Source organism: Apium graveolens, chromosome 4 (genome assembly GCF_009905375.1).
Source record: "Apium graveolens cultivar Ventura chromosome 4, ASM990537v1, whole genome shotgun sequence".
Classification (NCBI taxonomy): domain Eukaryota; kingdom Viridiplantae; phylum Streptophyta; class Magnoliopsida; order Apiales; family Apiaceae; genus Apium; species Apium graveolens.
The window spans coordinates 308171986-308192468 of record NC_133650.1 but is presented as its reverse complement, the minus strand read 5'-3'; the positions used below and the strand labels follow the sequence as shown (position 1 = coordinate 308192468).

General features: G+C 34.7%; 5 protein-coding genes and 1 long non-coding RNA gene across 7 annotated transcripts; 4 read left to right on the top strand and 2 right to left on the bottom strand.

Moving 5' to 3' along the window:
• Window positions 1-1097: 1097 nt before the first annotated feature.
• On the top strand, window positions 1098-3563 carry LOC141721617 (indole-3-acetic acid-amido synthetase GH3.6-like). Its single transcript, XM_074524605.1, has 3 exons — window positions 1098-1560; window positions 1648-2582; window positions 2710-3563. The coding sequence occupies exons 1-3, from the start codon at window positions 1229-1231 to the stop codon at window positions 3300-3302; spliced, it is 1860 nt and encodes a 619-aa protein (XP_074380706.1). The 5' UTR covers window positions 1098-1228; the 3' UTR covers window positions 3303-3563.
• A 3619-nt stretch (window positions 3564-7182) lies between these two features.
• Window positions 7183-9400, top strand: LOC141717308 (uncharacterized). Its single transcript, XM_074519391.1, has 4 exons — window positions 7183-7606; window positions 8058-8232; window positions 8714-8807; window positions 8889-9400. Exons 1-4 carry the CDS (start codon window positions 7278-7280, stop codon window positions 9176-9178), a joined length of 888 nt encoding a protein of 295 aa, XP_074375492.1. The 5' UTR covers window positions 7183-7277; the 3' UTR covers window positions 9179-9400.
• A 1218-nt stretch (window positions 9401-10618) lies between these two features.
• On the top strand, window positions 10619-12417 carry LOC141721616 (large ribosomal subunit protein uL2). The gene is made up of 2 exons (XM_074524604.1): window positions 10619-11127; window positions 11900-12417. Exons 1-2 carry the CDS (start codon window positions 10688-10690, stop codon window positions 12240-12242), a joined length of 783 nt encoding a protein of 260 aa, XP_074380705.1. The 5' UTR covers window positions 10619-10687; the 3' UTR covers window positions 12243-12417.
• A 1286-nt stretch (window positions 12418-13703) lies between these two features.
• LOC141721614 (putative anthocyanidin reductase) lies at window positions 13704-16072 on the top strand. Its single transcript, XM_074524603.1, has 6 exons — window positions 13704-14064; window positions 14711-14878; window positions 14966-15183; window positions 15263-15422; window positions 15517-15727; window positions 15794-16072. The coding sequence occupies exons 1-6, from the start codon at window positions 13929-13931 to the stop codon at window positions 15948-15950; spliced, it is 1050 nt and encodes a 349-aa protein (XP_074380704.1). The 5' UTR covers window positions 13704-13928; the 3' UTR covers window positions 15951-16072.
• LOC141721615 (uncharacterized) lies at window positions 14856-17205 on the bottom strand. 2 transcript variants are annotated; one of them, XR_012574795.1, is made up of 4 exons: window positions 16449-17205; window positions 15495-15878; window positions 15084-15406; window positions 14856-14995 (listed from the first exon to the last, which is right to left on the bottom strand). It is a non-coding gene; the product is annotated as an uncharacterized LOC141721615 (long non-coding RNA). The 2 variants fall into 2 exon arrangements; XR_012574794.1 differs by having other exon boundaries at window positions 16454-17205.
• A 635-nt stretch (window positions 17206-17840) lies between these two features.
• On the bottom strand, window positions 17841-19755 carry LOC141721613 (uncharacterized). Its single transcript, XM_074524602.1, has 2 exons — window positions 18788-19755; window positions 17841-18627 (listed from the first exon to the last, which is right to left on the bottom strand). Exons 1-2 carry the CDS (start codon window positions 19413-19415, stop codon window positions 17996-17998), a joined length of 1260 nt encoding a protein of 419 aa, XP_074380703.1. The 5' UTR covers window positions 19416-19755; the 3' UTR covers window positions 17841-17995.
• Between the last annotated feature and the right edge of the window lie 728 nt (window positions 19756-20483).

Here is a 20483-nt window from a genome sequence, read left to right as displayed (position 1 = left end):
AAACTCTGATACCATATTGAGTAACCAGCTCATTTAAAACCTTAAGGTGTTAGAGGAAGACCCCAATAGGATCATATATTTAACATATAATTTAAGCCTTAAAACTCATATCGGTCAATTTTATTTGTGTCGCTTGATAAAAAATGATAATGATTTAACGTTAATAACTGTTATTACCGATCAAATTTATTTTAGTCGATTTTGACTACCCCGCTATAAACCATCGTTATTACCAGCTTATCTTGTGAGGGTTGGGTTCCATGAATAACCCTCGAAAATATTTCATTTTTCTTATATTTTTTTGTATATCTTATTCAAAATGCATATGTTATGTTAATGAAAATAAAAATTTGTATATAGATAAAAAAAAATATCAGAATTTTTTTACAGAACATATACATATGTTATGCCCAAATTATAGAACATACTATATTTTTATATTTAGTATTCTATAGTAATCATGACAATATTTATTAAAATTTTGACATGTTATGTAAAATTAAAATATATTTATCAGAATTTTTGATGCAACTCATGAAAAAAAGTGAAAAAAATTGCAGTTTCAGAATATAACAATTATCCGGGATATGTAACTAGTTCTCATTTGAGTCTAATCCTATCTTATGATAGTAATAAACAACCAATAATTAACTTTTGCAGCAATGTACAGTAAATCAGTAATCACAATATATACATCTTGGTACTAAAATACTGCAATTTACAGAGACAGTACACACACATATTGTGCGTAGGAATTGGCAATTCTTGCCTGCAGATACAAAATTCCCTGATGTACTAACATGCCAACTGCATTACTGAAACCTAACCAAAAATATTGTACAGCTATCCAAAAGTGTTGAATTAGGCCCCAATTGTTTACTGTAATTGGGAAGTCGCATTCAGTATTGCATGGCAACTGGCAAATAAATTAACCAATTCTAAATTTTAAATATAACTTGTTTCGATACCCTTCCTAATTTGATTTAATAATTGTTTGCTTAAGAGTGTGGACCACATTTACTACAAATTACAATGCCTCATTTCTTCTATTTAAAGCTATCTCCTTTCTTTCCTCTCTCCCCCACACTCCATTTCCATCTTCTCTCCCTAATTTCTGGCCTGCATTTCTTCTTTTATTATTTTCATCTTTAAAATATATTTATTGTTTGCATTGAGTAGTAGTAGTAGTAGTGTAGTGTTAATATTATTAAAGGACAAAAGAAAAATAATGCCTGAAGCTCAACAGAAAATGAGAGTGTCAGAGATAAGTGATACTAGTAGAAAGGAGTGTGAGAACAAGAAAACACTTGAGTTCATTGAACAAGTTACTTCAAGCCCAGATGAGATTCAGCTAAAAGTGCTCTCAGAGATCCTCACACGCAGCTCACACGTTGAATACCTTCAACGCCAGGGTCTGGCTGGTAGAACTGATCGCTTGACATTCAAGAAAATCATACCAGTCGTCAAATATGAAGATCTTCAGCCTTATATTAACCGTATCGCCAATGGTGACAATTCTCCCATCCTCTGCTCTCATCCCATTTCTGAATTCCTCACCAGGTTTGTCATTGCTTCTTCTATAGTCTATGGTGTTCTTCTACTCTCCATATATATTGTTTGACAAGTAGTGTTTGATTTACGTGACAGCTCTGGTACATCTGGGGGAGAGAGAAAACTGATGCCAACCATCGAAGAAGAACTTGAAAGGAGATCACTACTATATAGTTTGTTGATGCCTGTGATGAACCAAGTTGTTCCTGGTCTAGATAAAGGCAAGGGTATGTATTTTTTGTTTGTCAAATCCGAAGCTAAAACTCCAGGTGGTTTGTTAGCTCGTCCAGTTTTAACGAGTTACTACAAAAGTTCGCATTTTAAAAACAGGCCTCATGATCCTTACACTAACTACACTAGCCCAAATGAAGCCATTCTTTGCCCTGATTCCTATCAAAGCATGTACTCTCAGATGCTTTGTGGCCTTTGTTTTAACCAGGAAGTTCTCCGTGTGGGGGCTGTTTTTGCCTCCGGTTTTATCAGGGCCATCCGCTTTCTTGAAAAGTACTGGTCTGTTCTTTGTCATGACATTCGAACTGGAACACTTAATTCCGAGATTACTGATATTTCTGTCAGAGAATCAGTACTGAAAATCTTGAAGCCTAACTCTAAACTCGCAGACTTTATTGAAGGTGAATGTACTAAGAAATCATGGCACGGGATTATACCGAGGATTTGGCCTAATACAAAGTATGTTGATGTTATTGTGACTGGGACGATGTCCCAGTATATACCAACTCTTGATTACTATAGCAATCGATTGCCTCTTGTTTGCACCATGTATGCTTCGTCTGAGTGCTATTTTGGTGTCAATCTTAACCCTCTTTGCAAGCCTGATGAAGTGTGTTATACCCTCATTCCAAACATGGCCTATTTTGAGTTCTTGCCTGTTCGGAGGAACAATGAGAGCGGTGACACAAATTCTATTACCATGCCAGAATCTCTGAATGAGAATGAACAACAGGAATTGGTGGACCTTGTAGATGTTGAGCTGGGAAAAGAGTACGAGCTTGTTGTCACTACTTATGCTGGTGAGTTTAGTTTTTATAGAATAACATTGTAATGATTCAATTTTATTAACTTAGTTTTGTCTAGCACATTTTGATAACTCTGGATGTCTTGTTTCTGATGTTTTAAATGGTACTTTGGTGATTGCAGGTCTTTATAGATATAGAGTGGGGGATTTGCTAAGAGTAGCTGGATTCAAGAACAAGGCCCCACAATTCAATTTCATATGCAGGAAAAATGTGGTGTTGAGCATCGATTCAGACAAAACAGATGAAGTTGAGCTGCAAAATGCTGTCAAGAATGCGATGAACCATTTAATGCCATTTGATACAACTCTTCTCGAATACACAAGTTATGCAGACACAACCACGATTCCAGGTCACTATGTTCTATTCTGGGAGCTTAATACAGATGGAACAATCCCAGTTCCTCCATCTGTGTTTGAAGACTGTTGTTTCGCTGTAGAAGAGTCTTTAAACAGTGTGTATCGTCAAGGACGAGTCTCAGACAAGTCAATTGGTCCTTTAGAGATCAAGATTGTTGAATCTGGAACATTTGATAAGCTTATGGACTACGCGATCTGCTTAGGTGCTTCAATTAACCAGTACAAGACTCCACGGTGTGTGACATTTGCACCTCATGTCGAGCTGTTGAACTCAAAGGTTGTGTCTAGCTATTTCAGTCCAAAATGCCCCAAATGGGCTCCCGGACATAAGCAATGGAACAACATCAACTTAAGCTAGATTCAGCTAATTCAGTTTAAGCTCCCATTAGACATCCAAAATGAGCTGCTGCTTTTCTGATCATCTCCTTAGAATTATAACTCCCCTGATCTTAGTTTAAGTTAGCATCCCCTCATAATTAAGTCTTCCTTGTTTAGTTTTTCGTGATCTGTTGAAAAAACACATCTTTTATCTCTATAATTAGCATCATATTTAGTAGTGAACTATGAATCAGCCATGTACAAAATTGAAAACAATAGCAGACCTGCAGTTGGTTTTTCATATTGACTATTTCTTCAACTCCCATTATTTGTTAATATATTAATGCATGCCAGTACAACTCGTAGCTATCATTTAAATCTTTGGGTAGAATCATTTAAATTTCTTAATAATACTAGCCGGAAATGATAAACCAGCAGCTCTCATGAGGTATGTTTCAAACGACAATGGCCCCTGTAAGGGGTATATGTGTTTATAAAACGCTGAGTGTGACGATTATAATTTGAGTAGCTCTACATGCACAATTGTGATAAATGAGTTGTGGTTTAATTGACGACATTTATATGAATTTAGGGAATCATTACAATTAACCTTTGTTCATGTCATCTTGTGAATTTTTTTTTATCTAATTTTATGATCCAGTATTTTTTTATAATTTTTTCTCAAGCTAACAGAGGATTGTCAAACATTCGTAAAAATAAAGTAAAAGGTCAGGAATGTGATTCATAAATCAAAAATCTAATTCGATCCGATCCAATCCAACTATTAATGTATGTCTTTAGTTATCGGTATTGGTAACATTTGCCTGTCAAAAAATTTCGTGAATATAGGAGGCCACGTCATTTTATGTGCGCCTTAATTTTTATTCTAATATATATATATATACACAATAGATTGTCCGAATTAAACATGCATTATTTAAGCCCTATCTTACCATATCAATTATTTTACAGAAAAAGAAATAAATTAATTCCCGCTAACCCGGACTGAGCATGTAATTGGCGGCAAATGTGACAGCAGAGAACATGCCATGCCCCAAATATAGGAAATAATTAAAAGATTTTTTTATTTGAACTCCACAAATTTAATATAAAAAATAATATAAAGGTTCTCTTTCTTTTCAACTCTTAAATAAAAATATTAAAATTATGAACTGATCTTGACCAACAACAAAACTGCTGACCACATATCACTAACTTTGTTTTTTGAATCTAACAAATAGGATATAATTATAAAATGTTGTGACCGCGATAGAAGCCTACCTGTAGACAAAAACCATTGATTAGGTTTAATACAATGTGTGTGTTGACTGTTATGTTATTATGGCTGGGACAATGTCAATATATATACCAACTCTTAGATTAATTATTTTAATTATAGCAACAATCATGTGCAGCCTGTATTACTTAAAGACATCCTGTTTCAAATGGGTTCCCTAAAATATTTTAAAAAAAAAAGTATCTTTAAATCCAGTTTGAATATCTCGCATTTTTTGAATGAATTTCATCGATTTTAAATTAAATATCAATTATTTTTGCACATCTTTTCCTCATAATTAAGCACGTACACTCACTTTTTTTTATCGTAGATAATCTGCAGCCGCAACCCTTCGGATGCGCACTGGGTACACTCACATATTTAATTTATATATTAGATAAATTAAAAAATTTATATTGAATTAAAAATTAGACCAAGAACCCGACAAAAAAATAACCAAGAAAATTTTGAAAATAAAAATAAGAACGGTTAAGAATTGATATTTTAGCTAATAACTAGTCATGATATTGAGATATGAGAACAGCAAAATATCTAAAATTAGATCTCAAAATGACACGTAAAATAATAAGATTGAGCTCACATGTATTTTCATCACTCTCGTCAATTTTTTGAAATTATGTTTTGCACCCAATTTTTGATTCTTAGCACTGCTCCTGAAAAAAATAGTTAAAATTAGTAATTTAATTACGTTTTCGCCCGTACCTGTTTCCAGCAATAATTCATGTACACAGACGTTAGCCATGTTGATGTCGGTAACGCTCAACATATAGGCGACATGCATGCACGAAAGAGTGTGTCACCTCACACGTGTGTGTTCCAAGCTCGAGATGGTCACCTCTTCTCTTTTGAAACCAGAAATTTGACCGTTGACTTTTAATGGGCCATATCCGCACGTGCATCATATCTTCTTTGTTTCCTTGCGGGCCTAGCCTTTATAATTGGCCCGGTTGGCACCATGGATGTGCCCCAAGAGTTTTGTTAGCAATAGGGTACAACTCCATGGCATATTTTCGTCCACCACTTCTTTTCAACTACATTTTTCTATTTTTTTACATAGCAAGAACTTGTTAGCAATTTTTTTTGTTAAATACAACGGGAAATAAATAAACGAACTAAAAAAATAACCGTTTTATTTTCAAATTTCTTAATAAATAAAATAAGAATTTTTAAAATAAAAAGGATTATAATAACTTTCTCACACCAACACCAATTCGGAATCTAGCCAGCACAAACCTCATCCCAACAAGATGGTGTCCTACACGTCCTATCAATTATCATACAAAGTCTCAAATAGTGGCATATAAATACTCATGTCAATTATTATGATATGCAAACTTAACAAGATATAAATATTTATCTTAATCACCTGTTCACTCCAATGCACAAGCCCTCACCATATCTTCCAATGTATGAATCGTCCGCTATGACTGTCCATCGGTCTGCAGATGATAAGCTGTACTAAATTAAGTCTCGTACCCTAAATTTATTGAAACCCCTTCCAAAAACATGATGTAAATCTCGTATCCTGTAAGAAACTATTGACACGAGAACACAATGAAGTCTAACAAAATTTCTCTAAAAAATATATGCCAACTCATGAACATGAGTAGTCTCTCTAATAGGCAATAAGTGAGCGGACTTAGCAGTTCTATCAACGACCACCCATATGACATCATTCTTCTTGAAAGTTCTCGGTAAATGGGTCATAAAATCCATAATAATGTTTTCCGACTTCCAAATTGTAATATTTAGCTGCTGCAACAATCCACCAGCAAAATTTGGGACGATGAAGAATAAACTTGTTACCACTTGAGTTATTCAATTGTACTCTTACTGTCCACTGTAGTGATTAAACAAATATAACATAATTTGACATTTGATTGACTCTGTTTTTAATTTAAACTGCTTTTTTCAGGGTTTTTTATTTTCAAACCTATTTAATACACAATTTTGGTTACCTTGTGTCCCTGCGCTAATAATTTACCATGGAATTTGTCCTAAATTATGTGCATATGAAGGACATACACAATTCGTTCTATTTAAATTACTACAATTTTTTCTGTCATAATAAATCAAAATTATGCGGGTATTTTCTAAAGGAAAAAGCTGTACTCGTGACAATATTTGGAACTTAAAATAAAGTTTTTACTTGTGGAAATTAGAATTTGAGACTTTGACAAAAAATGAAAAAAAAAATCCTTCGTAATGGATCAATTTGATAATTTATGTGTGTTTTATCGTAAATGGGCTGCTTTGTTGGAGTGATAACAACTACATTTTTCAAAGTAAAACAATGTAAACGGTGGCGAAAAGATACTTTTTATGATATAACTAAAATTTTATATTTGGTTAACAACTTATTATTATTAATGTGAATATTTCTTTTTAAATGAAACAATGATTTTTAGTACCATTTACTAACATACGTATTTTATTAATGAATAATAAAAACATGGGATCAGAATATTAATTGAATAATGTTTTCGGAATGAAAAACGTACGTTTGGTAATCTGTATACAGAAGATTAGTTTGATGATAATCCAATGATATATTTCTGTAAAAAAATCAAAATGGATCTAGTTGTTAAAAATAAAACAAACTGAGTATATGATTAAGTCTCTATATATAAAAACGTAAAAGAACGTAGAGACCATTTCATAGAAAACCCTACGTAGCCCTGCAACTAAACCGAAACCCTAAACATATCTTGGTACGTAATGGGTGGTGGAGCAGCGATGAGAGCCGCCGCAAAGGTCGCCGGTATGAACATGGGGTTGCGTGGTGCTCCTGGGGCGGAGCATCCATTCGCTGCCGCTGCTCGCAAAGCGGTTTCTCCCGTCAAGGCCTTGTTTAATAGTTCCGAAACCAGTCAAACTCGGCCTTACTGGGATGATAGTAATTATAAGAATGGTAATATTGACGAATGGGAACTTGCGGGAGGCGAGGAGGAACTGATGTCGGAAGAGGCTAGGCTTGTGTTTGGTGATGCACCTACTGTTAAAGAAGCTCAAGATGCTACCTTTCAACTCAAAGAAGCCGTCAATAAGTATGTGCTTTTTTGGAGTGTATTTGTACAGTATATATGATGTTTTGTGTTATTTAGTTTTACTATCATTTATCAATATACTTACTTCAAATATCTAAATAGATACTTTTTCAGGCCTATTACCGATACAACGATGCACCGATTGCCGATACTAAGTAGCAGTCAAAAATTTGTATCCATTTTTCATGATATTATGCATGTATTTATCCTTTTTTTATGTGTATGTGTATATGTATTTGATCCTGAAGTGCAGGTTTCGATTAGCATTTTGATGTTTGTTACATGAATTATAGAACGCTTAGTTTGTTTAATCGAGTGTATAACATATACAAACCAGTGTATGTGTACTGTGTAGGGTTCTTTTTATTTAGGTGATTTCTTTAAGCATTTTTAATATATGATAATTAAATTAAGGTTTACTGGATTTATCTACTTTCCATGCCTATTGCAGGGCCTATCTGTCAACAGATGATGTTTTTTCAAACGAGGAGTCTGGCATTGTGGCACTTCTCAACTCTGAAGATTTGGAGAGTAAAACTTGTGCTGTGAAAGATTCAACCTCACCAATTCTTTCAACCCAAGCTATGCAAGCATTTAGGTTACTCAATGAAAATACTGCTGCTCAGGTTCCTTCTTTATTTCTATCTCATACGTTTTTATTGCATTTTTTGTCTGTTTAAAAATCATTCATCAGTCCAGAACTTTATACGTACCAATCAAACATTTGTTCGAGAGCTTCTTTAACCATGTTATCTATTTTAGTTACCCGGAGTCGAATTTAATTGGTTGAAAATGCCTTGACTTTCTTGCAGTGAATAAGCTTTTTCACATACAAATATGCAATCCATGTGTATTTGATCTAGGTGGTAAAAATATAGGCAGAGGGGGTATGGTTGGAGACTTGGAGTCGATATTGTCGACAAGATAAACTAACATATGATTCCACTAGAATTGCAGTCCGCTAAACAGGGTTGATAGTATATATTGGAACAGAGTACTCTCTTTGATTATATATATGAGCAATCTGTATCCCGCTCCTGTTTTTTTATAAGTTGCAACGATGCCTACATATACCATATTTGTATTTATTTTTAATTTTTTTTGTAGAAAGTTGTTGCTTCTATTGCTTGTGATCCAAATGTGTGGAATGCTGTACTGCAAAATGAGGCACTTGTAGGGTTCCTTCGGTCACAAAAGAACAGTAAGCATACTATGGCTCTGTTCTTTAATGTTTTTACTATATATGCTAGATATATATTTCATTATTATTTGTCTCTCTCAGGCTCAGAAATGGATGCCAGTTCTGAGAAGTCTGCGGAGGACTCGGATGAACTTGACTCTTGTAACTCTGAGGACATGAATACTATTGAAAATATAGTTCTGAACATGAAGGATACGGTAGTGGAGATGATGAATAGCTTGTCTGATTATTTTCAGAATCTTTTTGGTGGTACAATGGCTCCTGATGGATCCATAGTCACTAATACCATGGACAAGGATAAGGCTATGAGTGCATCTTTTATGGGATTAGCAGTTATGGTTATGCTGGTGGTTGTGCTTGATCGACCATAAAGGCCCGATCGAGAAAGTACTCATTCAGGCTACGTTGGTTGATAAAGTTAGGAGGTGATTTCCTTTGAAATAGTTTATGACAACTTGTCATAGGATCTGCTGAGGTGTTTTGTTTTTCTTTAAGTGCTTTGCTTGTGACAAACTTATAATGTTGATATGTTTGAGGGTACATCTAGTTTTTTTTATTGGATTAATGGTTTACAGACAGTTGGATATTTAGTTGACACAAATGGATGTGGTTTGAGAAACAACTTAGCTACATGCAGATCCACAGTAAACAAAAGAAACACTACTAGAATTACATTGGTTCTTTTTCACTCATAGATATCCGTTTTTACCCGATGTGTAATGTCTTTTTTCTAGTAGCGAAAGCTTTTGTTTTGCCAAACGTATTTCTTTTCAAATTTGCGGCTTTCTTTGTCTTCCTTTCATAGAAAATTTCGGAAACAAAACAAAGAAATTAATTCTTTACGATTATTTTCTTTAATCTCCAATAAAACTTCTCGGAACACAATGTATTGAATTCAAATTTATTTAGATGGAGTTTTAAGGGATCTATTGAAGTTTTAATAATAATTTGTTAATATCTTAAATTTAGATTAAGCTTTATAAAATATTAAATGGGCAAAAGCAAAAAACCAGCTTCTAACATTTGATATTAATCAAATGTACAGAATTTTGTTTAATTTAATTTTAATGTTGAGATATCTTTCATAAAAGTAAAATATAAATATTCTTATACAAATTACATTGAGTAACTGTTCTAATTAACCAATATCCGGGATGATTAAAAATCGAAACTCGATGGCAAGATATAAAGTCTTGGGTAATTATGACACATTTGGATTCTGTTTGGGAGTGTCGTTGAAAAATGTCGTGCTATGAGAAAAAGTGTTGATGGAAAAAGTGTTGTTACGAAAATTAGATAACTGTTTGGTAATTTTTTTAATTTATGCATATTTGGAGATATAATATATAAAAATAATATTTTTGAGAAGTTTTGATGGTGAAACTTATAACTACTTCCTCTAAAAGCTAAAAACAACTTTTTCCAAAAGTATGTGGGACATGATTTTGCTAACGGCAGCTTTTAGACCAAAAACGCTTTTCTACACAACAACTTTTAGAATTTACCAGACACTTTTCTGACAACTTTTTAGCAAAAAACTGTTGTAGCTGTCAGCGACAACAATACCAAACAGAGTCTAGAAGTTTATAAATTTAAATAGAAGTATGTAAATTAGGTGAGAGACAAATTAGTGGTTCTATTGTAAAATTCTTCTTGTAAGACAATGTAGTATTGGATTGAAGGAGCGGGCCTTGATAATAGAATTCTTACAAGAACTGGGGCATGGTCCAATAGGAAAAAAGCCCAACCCAGAGGGGTTCTCGTAAACCCTAAATACAAAATGACAGTTTTTGGTGGTATATACGAAGGAAATAAATAAATAAAAATATATTCGATCGATTTTGGTAGGCAAGCATTGCAAGGCAGGCGGCGCCGCATCGATGGGTCGCGTAATAAGAGCACAGCGTAAAGGAGCAGGTTCAGTATTCAAGTCCCACACACACCATCGCAAAGGCCCTGCTCGTTTCCGCAGTCTGGATTTCGGGGAGCGAAACGGTTATCTCAAAGGCGTGGTCACTGAAATCATTCATGACCCTGGACGTGGCGCACCTCTTGCTCGCGTTACATTCAGACATCCATTCCGCTACAAGCATCAGAAAGAGCTGTTTGTGGCTGCTGAAGGAATGTATACAGGTCAGTTTATCTTTTGTGGTAAAAAGGCTAATTTAATGGTTGGAAATGTGTTGCCGTTGAGATCTATACCTGAAGGTGCTGTTGTTTGTAATGTCGAACATCATGTTGGTGATCGTGGTACTCTTGCTAGAGCTTCCGGTGATTACGCTATTGTTATCAGTCATAATCCTGATAATGGTACCTCTAGGTATTTCTAATCCTATTCACCTTTTCCTCCTTTTTATTTCATTTACACCCTCTTGTATACTAGCATTGTTGGTTAGTAATCGGCTGATTGTTGTTTAGGGTAATATCTAATGTTATTTTTCGGGTTGTTGGTTTCTTGATGATGCATTTGCTACTGTTACCAGATACGCTACTTGTTTTTTTTACAAGAATTTTTACTCTTTTTGTGTTCTGTCTCTAGTTAAGTTACCATTATACTCTTGTCTTGGTATTTATTGTTTGATTATTTGTTCATCGGCTTATCCCCTGTTTCCATGTCATTTTGTTTACACTCTTCTTATTAACGCTGATGCTAATAGAATAAGTAATTGTACAATGCTTTTATGTTATGCCCCTTTTTCTTTGCATTATTTTTTTATTTTTTTTGAGTATGTGGAAACGATCATGGAATTTTATGGTGGTTAGTAATTGGGTGATTTTTGTTTAGGGGCTGATAAGACAGGCTACTTGTTTTTACAAGAACTCTACTCTTTTGTGTTCTGTCTGTAGTTAGGTTATTATACTCTTGTCTTGATGTTTATTGTTTGATTATTTGTTCATCTATATCCGTCTAAAGTTTATCTTCGCCTTGGTTTTTCGATAATTTTGATTCAGTTGCATGCTGATGAGTTGATGCTGTTATTATTGTTAGTGATTAACTATGTTTATGTATCCATTTTCTTGTGCTCATCATGTTTTTCATTGTCTTTTCTCCTATCGGTGGATGAAATTTGAAATTTGATGTGTTTTGATAGGATTAAACTCCCATCTGGATCGAAGAAAATTGTTCCTAGTGGTTGTCGGGCCATGATTGGTCAGGTTGCTGGAGGTGGAAGAACAGAAAAGCCTATGCTTAAGGCCGGAAATGCATATCACAAGTATCGTGTCAAACGTAACTGCTGGCCCAAGGTTCGTGGTGTTGCTATGAATCCTGTGGAGCATCCCCATGGTGGTGGTAACCATCAACATATTGGTCACGCTAGTACCGTTCGTCGTGATGCACCCCCTGGTCAAAAGGTTGGGCTTATTGCTGCCAGGAGGACTGGTCGTCTCCGTGGACAGGCTGCTGCTACTGCTTCCAAGGCAGACAAGGCTTAGTCAAATTTCTATCGAAGCTTGGCTTTTGTTTTATTATCTTTTAGTGTGGTAACAAGAGGATACTTAGTATTGTTGGCATCTTTAGAACTGATTATTTGTTGAGTATGATTTTATTTGTTGAGTATGATTTTATTTATCTTAAAGTTTATTTTTAAATTGTCATCCTTTTGGTTAAGATTGGGTTGTGGTTTTTTGCTAGCTTTTGCTATTTAGGTGGACTGAATTATATTTTACTGTCATAATGTTTGAGTTATAGCCATTGCTATATCTTCAGTCCTGCCTCAGCTGAAGATAACCGGGTTATCAATCTTTCACTTGAAAAAACTAGCTGAAGACATTTTAGCTCAGGGTTATCAATCTTTTTAGTCTGCAATTGTGAGAGAGGAAGGGTGAAATTTCCGAGTAGTTGCTCATTTCATTTTGTATTTTTGATCCACACATTCATAATTCTAAAGAAGTTTAAGCTGTGGGATGCTTTAATTAACAAATTATAGCCTACAATTTTAAGATGAGATAATGATCAAACTTAAGACATCTCTTTCGTTATACTATTATAATCGGATTTTTTAGTATACCCAACCCACATCACCTAAGCCACAAACACATATTATAATGTTAGATTGTGTCACGACGGACTTCAAATGACACGAAATTGAGATATTATGTATGAACATGCAAATTATTACAACTAATTTTAAATGACACGATGATTAATGACTTGAAACTGAGTCAAATCTTAATCTAAGTCCTTTTGATTATCCAAATATTTGTCTAATTTCCGAATTTGAAATGAAACTCAATTCTTTTAATTATCCAAACATTTGTCTTAAGTGGGTGTATTCAATTGGGATTTTGAAAGATTTTTATAGATTTTAGAAATTATGGGGTATTAAATTTGAATTTTAAATAATTCTTTAAAATGTGTATTCAATTTAGATTTTAAAAAGTCAATTAAAATTTGGTGGTATTCAATTTGGATTTTAAAAAATTTATCAAAATATGATGGTATTCAAAAATGCATGAATTTTCTTTTATTTAAAAAAGTTGTGGATTTTGATGGATTTACTAGTACATTTTTAATATCTTAAAATCTCTTTAATGAAATTTTGATGAACTTCTGAAAAACTCCACAAAATCTGCAAAATTTTACGAGATTTTGGATGAATTCCATCAAAATCCAAAAAAATTAATATCAACGAAAATCTTTTAAAATCCATAAATTATTAACGATCATTTAAAATATGAAATGAATACACCCAGAATTTGAAATGAAACTAAAGTTACAAACTAAGCACTTTGGGGAATATCTCGTATTTCACGTACTAATTTGTTGTTTTTTGGTTGAGGCGTCTTTGTTTATATGCTATTTCTGTTAAGGTTTCTGTCGTTTTCTTGGAAGAGAATTTAATATAACTTTGGTATGATATCACAGTGAATGTGTCTTGTATGAATGCTCCACTAACCTCTATCTACCCTGGCCTAATTTCTGTTTCTGCACATCTCATTTTTGTTTGTAAAACAGCTAAACTGAATCTTTTTGCTATCTGGTTCCTGAACTACTAGGAACTTTGCGATTCAAATAAAACCTTTGTAATTGTTGTGTGGAGCAACTCTATGGTGTGCATGTTTGTCTGCAGTGCACCTATCTAGCAGAGGGAGCAAGATCGATCTGTAGAGAAATAATTCATGGAACAAAAAGGAGTAAGAGAAGAAGGGGAGAAAAGGTACTGCGTTACAGGATCGACAGGATACATAGCTTCATGGCTCGTCAACTCTCTTCTTCGCAACAACTGCTATGTTCATGCCACTGTTCGCGATCTTGGTACTGTATGCTACTCTCCACTTTGATGTAGATTTGTTTCAGAATTCTTAAATTGTGAATGCAGGGGGAATATGCTACAAATAGCTCTGGATATAACATTATTCTACTGTTGCGGTCTTTGCGGAAAAACGTGTCCCCTGCATGAACTAAAAAATGTTTTAGTACTTTATATCTATGTTATTCGGACTCGATTTAAGTGTCTACGATGGATACACGTGTCCAAGTATCGGACTCGGTAACCAATAATCTCTCAGACCATATTCTTAAGAGAAGCAGCCTGATCTTGCTATTGCCCTATTGCTGATCCATATATGTGCACAAACGTATGAGCAATGAATATATGAACTAAAATCTGAAACATGTAAACTTCTTTTAGTATTTTCTATCTAAGTTATTCATACGTTATTCGGACTCGGTAACATTTTGAAAATTATACACGGCCTATAATAAGTGTTCAAGTCCAGTGTCCGACACTTATATGGCAATATAAACTGCACCATATACTAAGATATCAATATCATATATGCATTATAAAGTTTGAATTAAAGATTTCACATAGATATGTGGAACTGAAATAATTCATCTGTACTGTGACAAAAAAAGTAGAACATGTCACTCTTGTCTTAACATCAAAGATAATCCTCAGCTAAATCTTTGCATCTATCGAAATTGTGGGGTGCCCATGATCGGTTGAGAATATTTGAAGCTGATTTGCTGGAAGAAGGGAGCTTTGACGAGGCTGTCAAAGGTTGCATTGGCGTGTTCCATGTTGCAGCATCAATGCAATTCAGTGTTCCGGAGAAGGACAATATAGGTAATGCATGTGTGTCTAAATTAAATTTGTAGCTAGTTAAGCTAACAAACATATCTAAGTAAAAAAAATCCATGTTTGAACTTGCAGACAGTTATGTTCAGTCAAAAGTTATTGATCCTGCAATCAAAGGAACTTTAAATGTCATTAAATCTTGCTTGAAATCAAAATCAGTTAAGAAGGTTGTTTTTACATCTTCAATTAGTACCTTAACCGCCAAAGATACGGATGGAAACTGGAAAGAAGTTGTCGATGAATCTTGCCAGACTCCTATTGATCATGTCTGGAACACTAAAGCAAGTGGATGGGTAATACTGTTTAAATTTTCCTCACTAGTATTGCTGGTGATCAATCTTCTCAGTTAGTTCTATCTATTCAATGATGCAGGTTTACGTACTTTCAAAACTTTTAACAGAAAATGCTGCATTTCAATTTGCCCATGACAAAGGATTTGATCTTGTTTCAGTAGTAACAACAACTGTGGCTGGTCCATTCCTTACTTCAACTATCCCTTCAAGCATTCGAGTTCTCCTATCACCATTAACAAGTAGTTTGCTTTAAACACCATCAGTACCAATATATTAAAAATAATGCAGTATCATGTTTAAATAAATTTTACTGATTAGATCTGACTGATTTAGGCGATCCAGAATTCTTTCCAATACTATCTGCTGTAAATTCAAGAATGGGGTCAATTGCTGTAGTCCACATAGAAGATGTATGCAACGCCCATATATTTTTGATGGAGCATAGTAAAGCACAAGGTCGGTACATATGCTGCTCAGAAAGTTCTGAGCTGTCGGATTTGATTCATCGGCTCGCCAAAGTTTACCCTTGCCCTAATATACAGAGGTAATGTGTTATATTAAAAGCGGTTGCTAGTTTTAATGATAGAATCTAATTTTCTTTTGTACTCAGGCTGATGGCAAGAGATCAGCGTCCAGCACCATCCAAGATATCCTCGAAGAAAATGAAAGACTTGGGCTTTAGTTACAAGTTTGATCTGCAAGATATAATACATCAAACTGTCACCCATTGTATTGATCATGGGTTTTTACAACCTATTAGTAAGTAAGACTGGTTCACTGTTTACTAATATATGTCATAGCTACTAAGTAGCAACTGCATAACGGGGTGATTCATGGGCGTGAAACTATGATTCTGAGAAAATAAAGGAGTATGATCTTATTACATCTATTGGACTGTGATTATTTTTAAGCATCTAGGATGCATTGATTTTTTTCCCCTCAACAAAACGCATGATTGTCACCCTCCAAAGAACAAACTTGAACAATATATTTTGAAGGTAATCTATATATGGAACACCGATATAACTGAACCAGTAGATCATTTGTGATCGGTTGAACTGTATAAGTTTAATGAATCATATTAGCCATACACAAGTAATCCGTAATTACAATAAATGCATGCACTGTTAGTGCTAGGTGACTGAAAGATTTGAAATCTTTGTAGCACCTATGTAGAAACATAACAAGCAACTTAGTTTGCTGAACCAACTTTACCCGCTATATCGAGAAGGAAGCAGGGAATGAGAAGTGTTATGTATGCAGACCTTACCCCTGCTCGGCTGCTTCAAGGAGTAGAGGATGTTGTTCCCATAAAAGACTCCAGACTTTAAAATGCAAAAGCTACTCCTTTGGAATTAGCTGTTTGCTTCAGTTCAATTAGACACAGATACAATTATGAATAAATTAGTTTCTTTTGCAGTAATTATACTTATTATATCTAAGCTCCAGACAGTACAATCTGAGCTAATGTGAACTGAATTCAATCAATCTGTAGCTGCCAATCCAGAATACTGGAGATATATATTCAAGACTTGGAAAGTGTAACAAGAGATAGAAATGTAAATGAGTTGGCATGGCATGCACACTCTATCTGTAGACTGTAGTGAGCATTAAAATGAGAACAGATATTAATAATTCCATACCCAGATTGAAGTGCCCTCAAACAGCCAAACTTGCCCATACAACAGTGAGATATAAGGGTCCCAAATTTTATCTTTGTTGTTACTTGTCCTTATAACAATGGGCTCCATAAAAGTAATCATATCTGACATATATATAGAATACTTGAAGTAGATTTTGTCACTTGCTTTGGACTAATCTCAGTAAATACTTGGCCATCCAACTAGGACCACTAGCCTATTTCAATTTAATTGATGCCACTAGTCACATAGGAGTGCTTATATATTCATTAGATTCCACCTAACAACTTCAAAACATTTAAGATAGATAGTATGTGATGGTCCCTTTTAATCACATGGCACCTTAAATAGATAGTTAATCAAGGATTATGACATCAATTCAAGGCCAATGTTGAGGAGGCTACCATGTGGAAGTAAGGCTTTGAGCTCAATTTCTTGTGTTGTTCTGTGGAACTGGTTAGCTTTGTGCACTTTGGTGAGGACTTGCCAAATCTGTAGCAAACAAAGACGATAATCAGTATGTCTCACTCGAAAGCAGGTGCAGGATGTTGCACTTTACCCATAAGTTTTTCGTACTTTCGAGAGGGGACGGGTTATCAAGTCAAGACCCTCTAAGTTTTGAGAGACAAAATTGAAAATTCTGGGGAGTAAAATGAAAAACCTGAAGGAACTTATCAAGATCAGGTTTCAAACTGAAAGCCAGATCGTGTATAGCTGTTAAGTAACTAGTCGCTCTAAAACCTTAAGATGTTAGAGAAGATGGGCGCTCGTGTTCCACTCTTCGACCCATAAATAGGTTTTTGAGTAACGGGGTGTTACCGTGTTAGAATTCTATAATAATATAAGATCCTGGAAAGTATCTTCCTTTAACACCTTCGGTTTTAGATCGACAGATTCCTTAACAATAACATTCTTGTACGTATGCATACACAGTAATATATAGGAATCTCAAACAGTTTAATTTGTAAAAATTGCAAAATAGAAAATACTGATCGGAAATGATGGCTCTCTCAGTAATTATATCTAAAGCTGCAGCATTCATGAATTTTGCCTCTGCAGATCTCTTAAACAATTTGAAATTGTAAATGTTCTAACAAATTTCTAAACATCGAGGATAAAATGTTTAGCACATATCTGAAACATGGAAGGTCAAATATCTGAAGTTTAGTTGTTCACGTCTTACAAACTACCACAAAGCAAGGAAGAAGAGCTTTGTGATTGAGCAAATAAAGTTCTTCAATGTTTGAATAAAGACCGACTTTTCCAGCTAATGAATCAAACCCCGACTGTCCAGCTATTTCTTGTATGTTCTCCAGAGGTCTATGTACTCTTCCTGCTATAACTCTGCAAACTATTAAAGCTTTCCTCAGGGTTGAATCATCTTTAAAGATTTCTATAGACTCAAATGCTCTACCACTTGTGGATGTTGTAAAAACTCCCACTCCATCCTTAAGTTCCTTCTTTGTGGAGAAACCATTTCGTATAATTCGACAAACGCAGCATCTGTCCGATATACAGAGACTAGAACTTCCATTCATGCCAATTGAGCATGCTATAGTTGTACCATAAAATCTCAGAAGTTCGTTACCATCTGCTATGCAGCGTGGATGTTTTTTATGGAGTTTGCTGGCCTTGATCTTTACAATCTCCCTGTATTCTTCAAATCGAGCCAAACTCTTCTGCATGTTGTGAACTTTTAAAACCTTCTCAATTTTCCCACAATGACTCTCAGATTTTAACCAGCTTGAGCGGCAAATAATTTCAACAATTTTTCTAGATGAGTCTCCTTCTACAAGTTCAGTAACTGGGAAAAAGAGCATATCATATATTAGGATATGGAAAGCTACCCTTGTATTATGAAACAACGATTGTGTAATAAAACTATGAAACAAAATGGAATAACTTTTAAATGATCTAAAATTGATTTAATAGCAAGGGATTAAAATGCACAAGGACTAGTTTACCAGCATGCTTGGATAGATGATGTGCTTCCAAAACTTCCCACTTTCCAAACTGCTCCCCACACTTGTGGCATGTAACTGCATTAGTTTCTGTCTCAGTTGATGCCCTGTGCTTACAATGTATTACACCATTTTCAGTAGCAGAAGTTCCGAAAACAGACTTATCCTTCCTTTCTGCTAAAAGAACAGTCTTTCTTGGAGGAGTTGCTGAATTCCTGAAAGAAGGGTTAAAATATTGCATGGTAGGATGCCCCCCAGGCCCAGGTGTACCAGGCCTGAGAGTTCCCACATAAGTGGAGTTGCTGCTTAGGCCACCGCCTTCTTGAAATCCGCCAAAACCAGTGATTTTGAGTTCACAGGTAGAATTACTCAAAATCACTTCATGGGTGATAGGATTGAGGAACTCACTACTCCCAATAGATCTTGGACTACAACTTACAGGCTTTTCTAAATGTCTTTTGCTTCCATGTATCACATCTTTGAGATTTGCTATAGACCTTGAACATCCTGACCTGCCTGCTCTTTTGGTGAGGATTGTGCTCAAATGTTTCTTGGTTTTTGGGTCATGAACATCTGATGCCTCTGATTTACAATGCATAGATTTCTTCAAGGAGAACCAAACTGTTGGCATCTTCTTTTCCTTTTCTTCTTCCTTCAAGGTAGGAGTATAGCAGCCTTATTATGGTACTCTAAAACAGCTTAATACTTATGCTATGCTTCTCATCACATGATGTGTTTTCAAACTATATTCAAACCGAATTTCTCAACTAATAAATTCTGGCAAGCAATTAACAAGAAAAAAGAGAACAGGTGGCCATGTGGTGAAGAAAAGACTAAAGATTAAGACAAAGCAAGAGCACACACAAAATGTATAAAGGAAGAGTTGTAGGAAGAAATCAAGAAAATGAGAATCTTGGGTGCTGGAGGATAATGACAAGCAAGCAGATTGTATTTTGGTTCAGTGGCTCTAATAAATGGCAGTAATTGCAGCTGGGATAAAAAGTAAAAATAATCACAAAGAGACACCGCTAAATTGAATATTACACATTGACACTGCTGCTGCTGGCTGCTGCTGCTCCATGTAATGTAGCAGTACATTTAAAAATTTATTACAGCACCTTCTTTTGAATTGCAAACTTTAGAAGCATCACAAGTCTGAAACATGTTTACCTACCACCTCAGAACGTCTCGAGTTCTTATCAAATATAAATATTTGTTTGAGTTATATTTTGTTGAAACTGTTAAGGTCCAAACATTTGTTCGAGTTCTTTACCATGAACCGACGGGATTATTTGTTGTTTGTAACCGAAAATCTAATCCGATAAAATATAAATCAGAAGAGTAGGTCCCAAAAGGCTTGCAGGTGACCCCATTTGAGTGCCCTATGGCCTATATACTTGGGTAAATGCAACGAATTTGTACAGGGACAAGATCAACTGTTTATAGTGCTAATAGCCAACAAGTTGCTACTTCTACCCTGCTAATATCAAAGCATACATACTCCCCTAATGATAAGCGATTCACTACTAATTTACGTATAATTTATAAGATCAAATATAGTTACAAGTAATCTTGTTGGATTCGTATTTATAAGTACTTTAATATAATAAATATTTTATATTTAATACTAATACGAAATTAAAGATATTAACAATCAAAAATATACATTAACAAATATAACACAAACGGAAAAGTATTA

Coding starts and splice junctions, on each gene's coding strand:
- LOC141721617 (XM_074524605.1), top strand. CDS start 1,229: ATGCCTGAAGCTCAACAGAAAATGAGAGTGTCAGAGATAAGTGATACT. Junction 1,561..1,647: donor ATTTCTGAATTCCTCACCAG/GTTTGTCATTGC, acceptor TTTACGTGACAG/CTCTGGTACATCTGGGGGAG. Junction 2,583..2,709: donor TGTTGTCACTACTTATGCTG/GTGAGTTTAGTT, acceptor TGGTGATTGCAG/GTCTTTATAGATATAGAGTG.
- LOC141717308 (XM_074519391.1), top strand. CDS start 7,278: ATGGGTGGTGGAGCAGCGATGAGAGCCGCCGCAAAGGTCGCCGGTATG. Junction 8,233..8,713: donor ATGAAAATACTGCTGCTCAG/GTTCCTTCTTTA, acceptor TTTTTTTTGTAG/AAAGTTGTTGCTTCTATTGC. Junction 8,808..8,888: donor CCTTCGGTCACAAAAGAACA/GTAAGCATACTA, acceptor TGTCTCTCTCAG/GCTCAGAAATGGATGCCAGT.
- LOC141721616 (XM_074524604.1), top strand. CDS start 10,688: ATGGGTCGCGTAATAAGAGCACAGCGTAAAGGAGCAGGTTCAGTATTC. Junction 11,128..11,899: donor CCTGATAATGGTACCTCTAG/GTATTTCTAATC, acceptor GTGTTTTGATAG/GATTAAACTCCCATCTGGAT.
- LOC141721614 (XM_074524603.1), top strand. CDS start 13,929: ATGGAACAAAAAGGAGTAAGAGAAGAAGGGGAGAAAAGGTACTGCGTT. Junction 15,184..15,262: donor ACACTAAAGCAAGTGGATGG/GTAATACTGTTT, acceptor TCAATGATGCAG/GTTTACGTACTTTCAAAACT. Junction 15,423..15,516: donor TCTCCTATCACCATTAACAA/GTAGTTTGCTTT, acceptor TGACTGATTTAG/GCGATCCAGAATTCTTTCCA.
- LOC141721613 (XM_074524602.1), bottom strand. CDS start 19,415: ATGCCAACAGTTTGGTTCTCCTTGAAGAAATCTATGCATTGTAAATCA. Junction 18,628..18,787: donor TCATCTATCCAAGCATGCTG/GTAAACTAGTCC, acceptor TCTTTTTCCCAG/TTACTGAACTTGTAGAAGGA.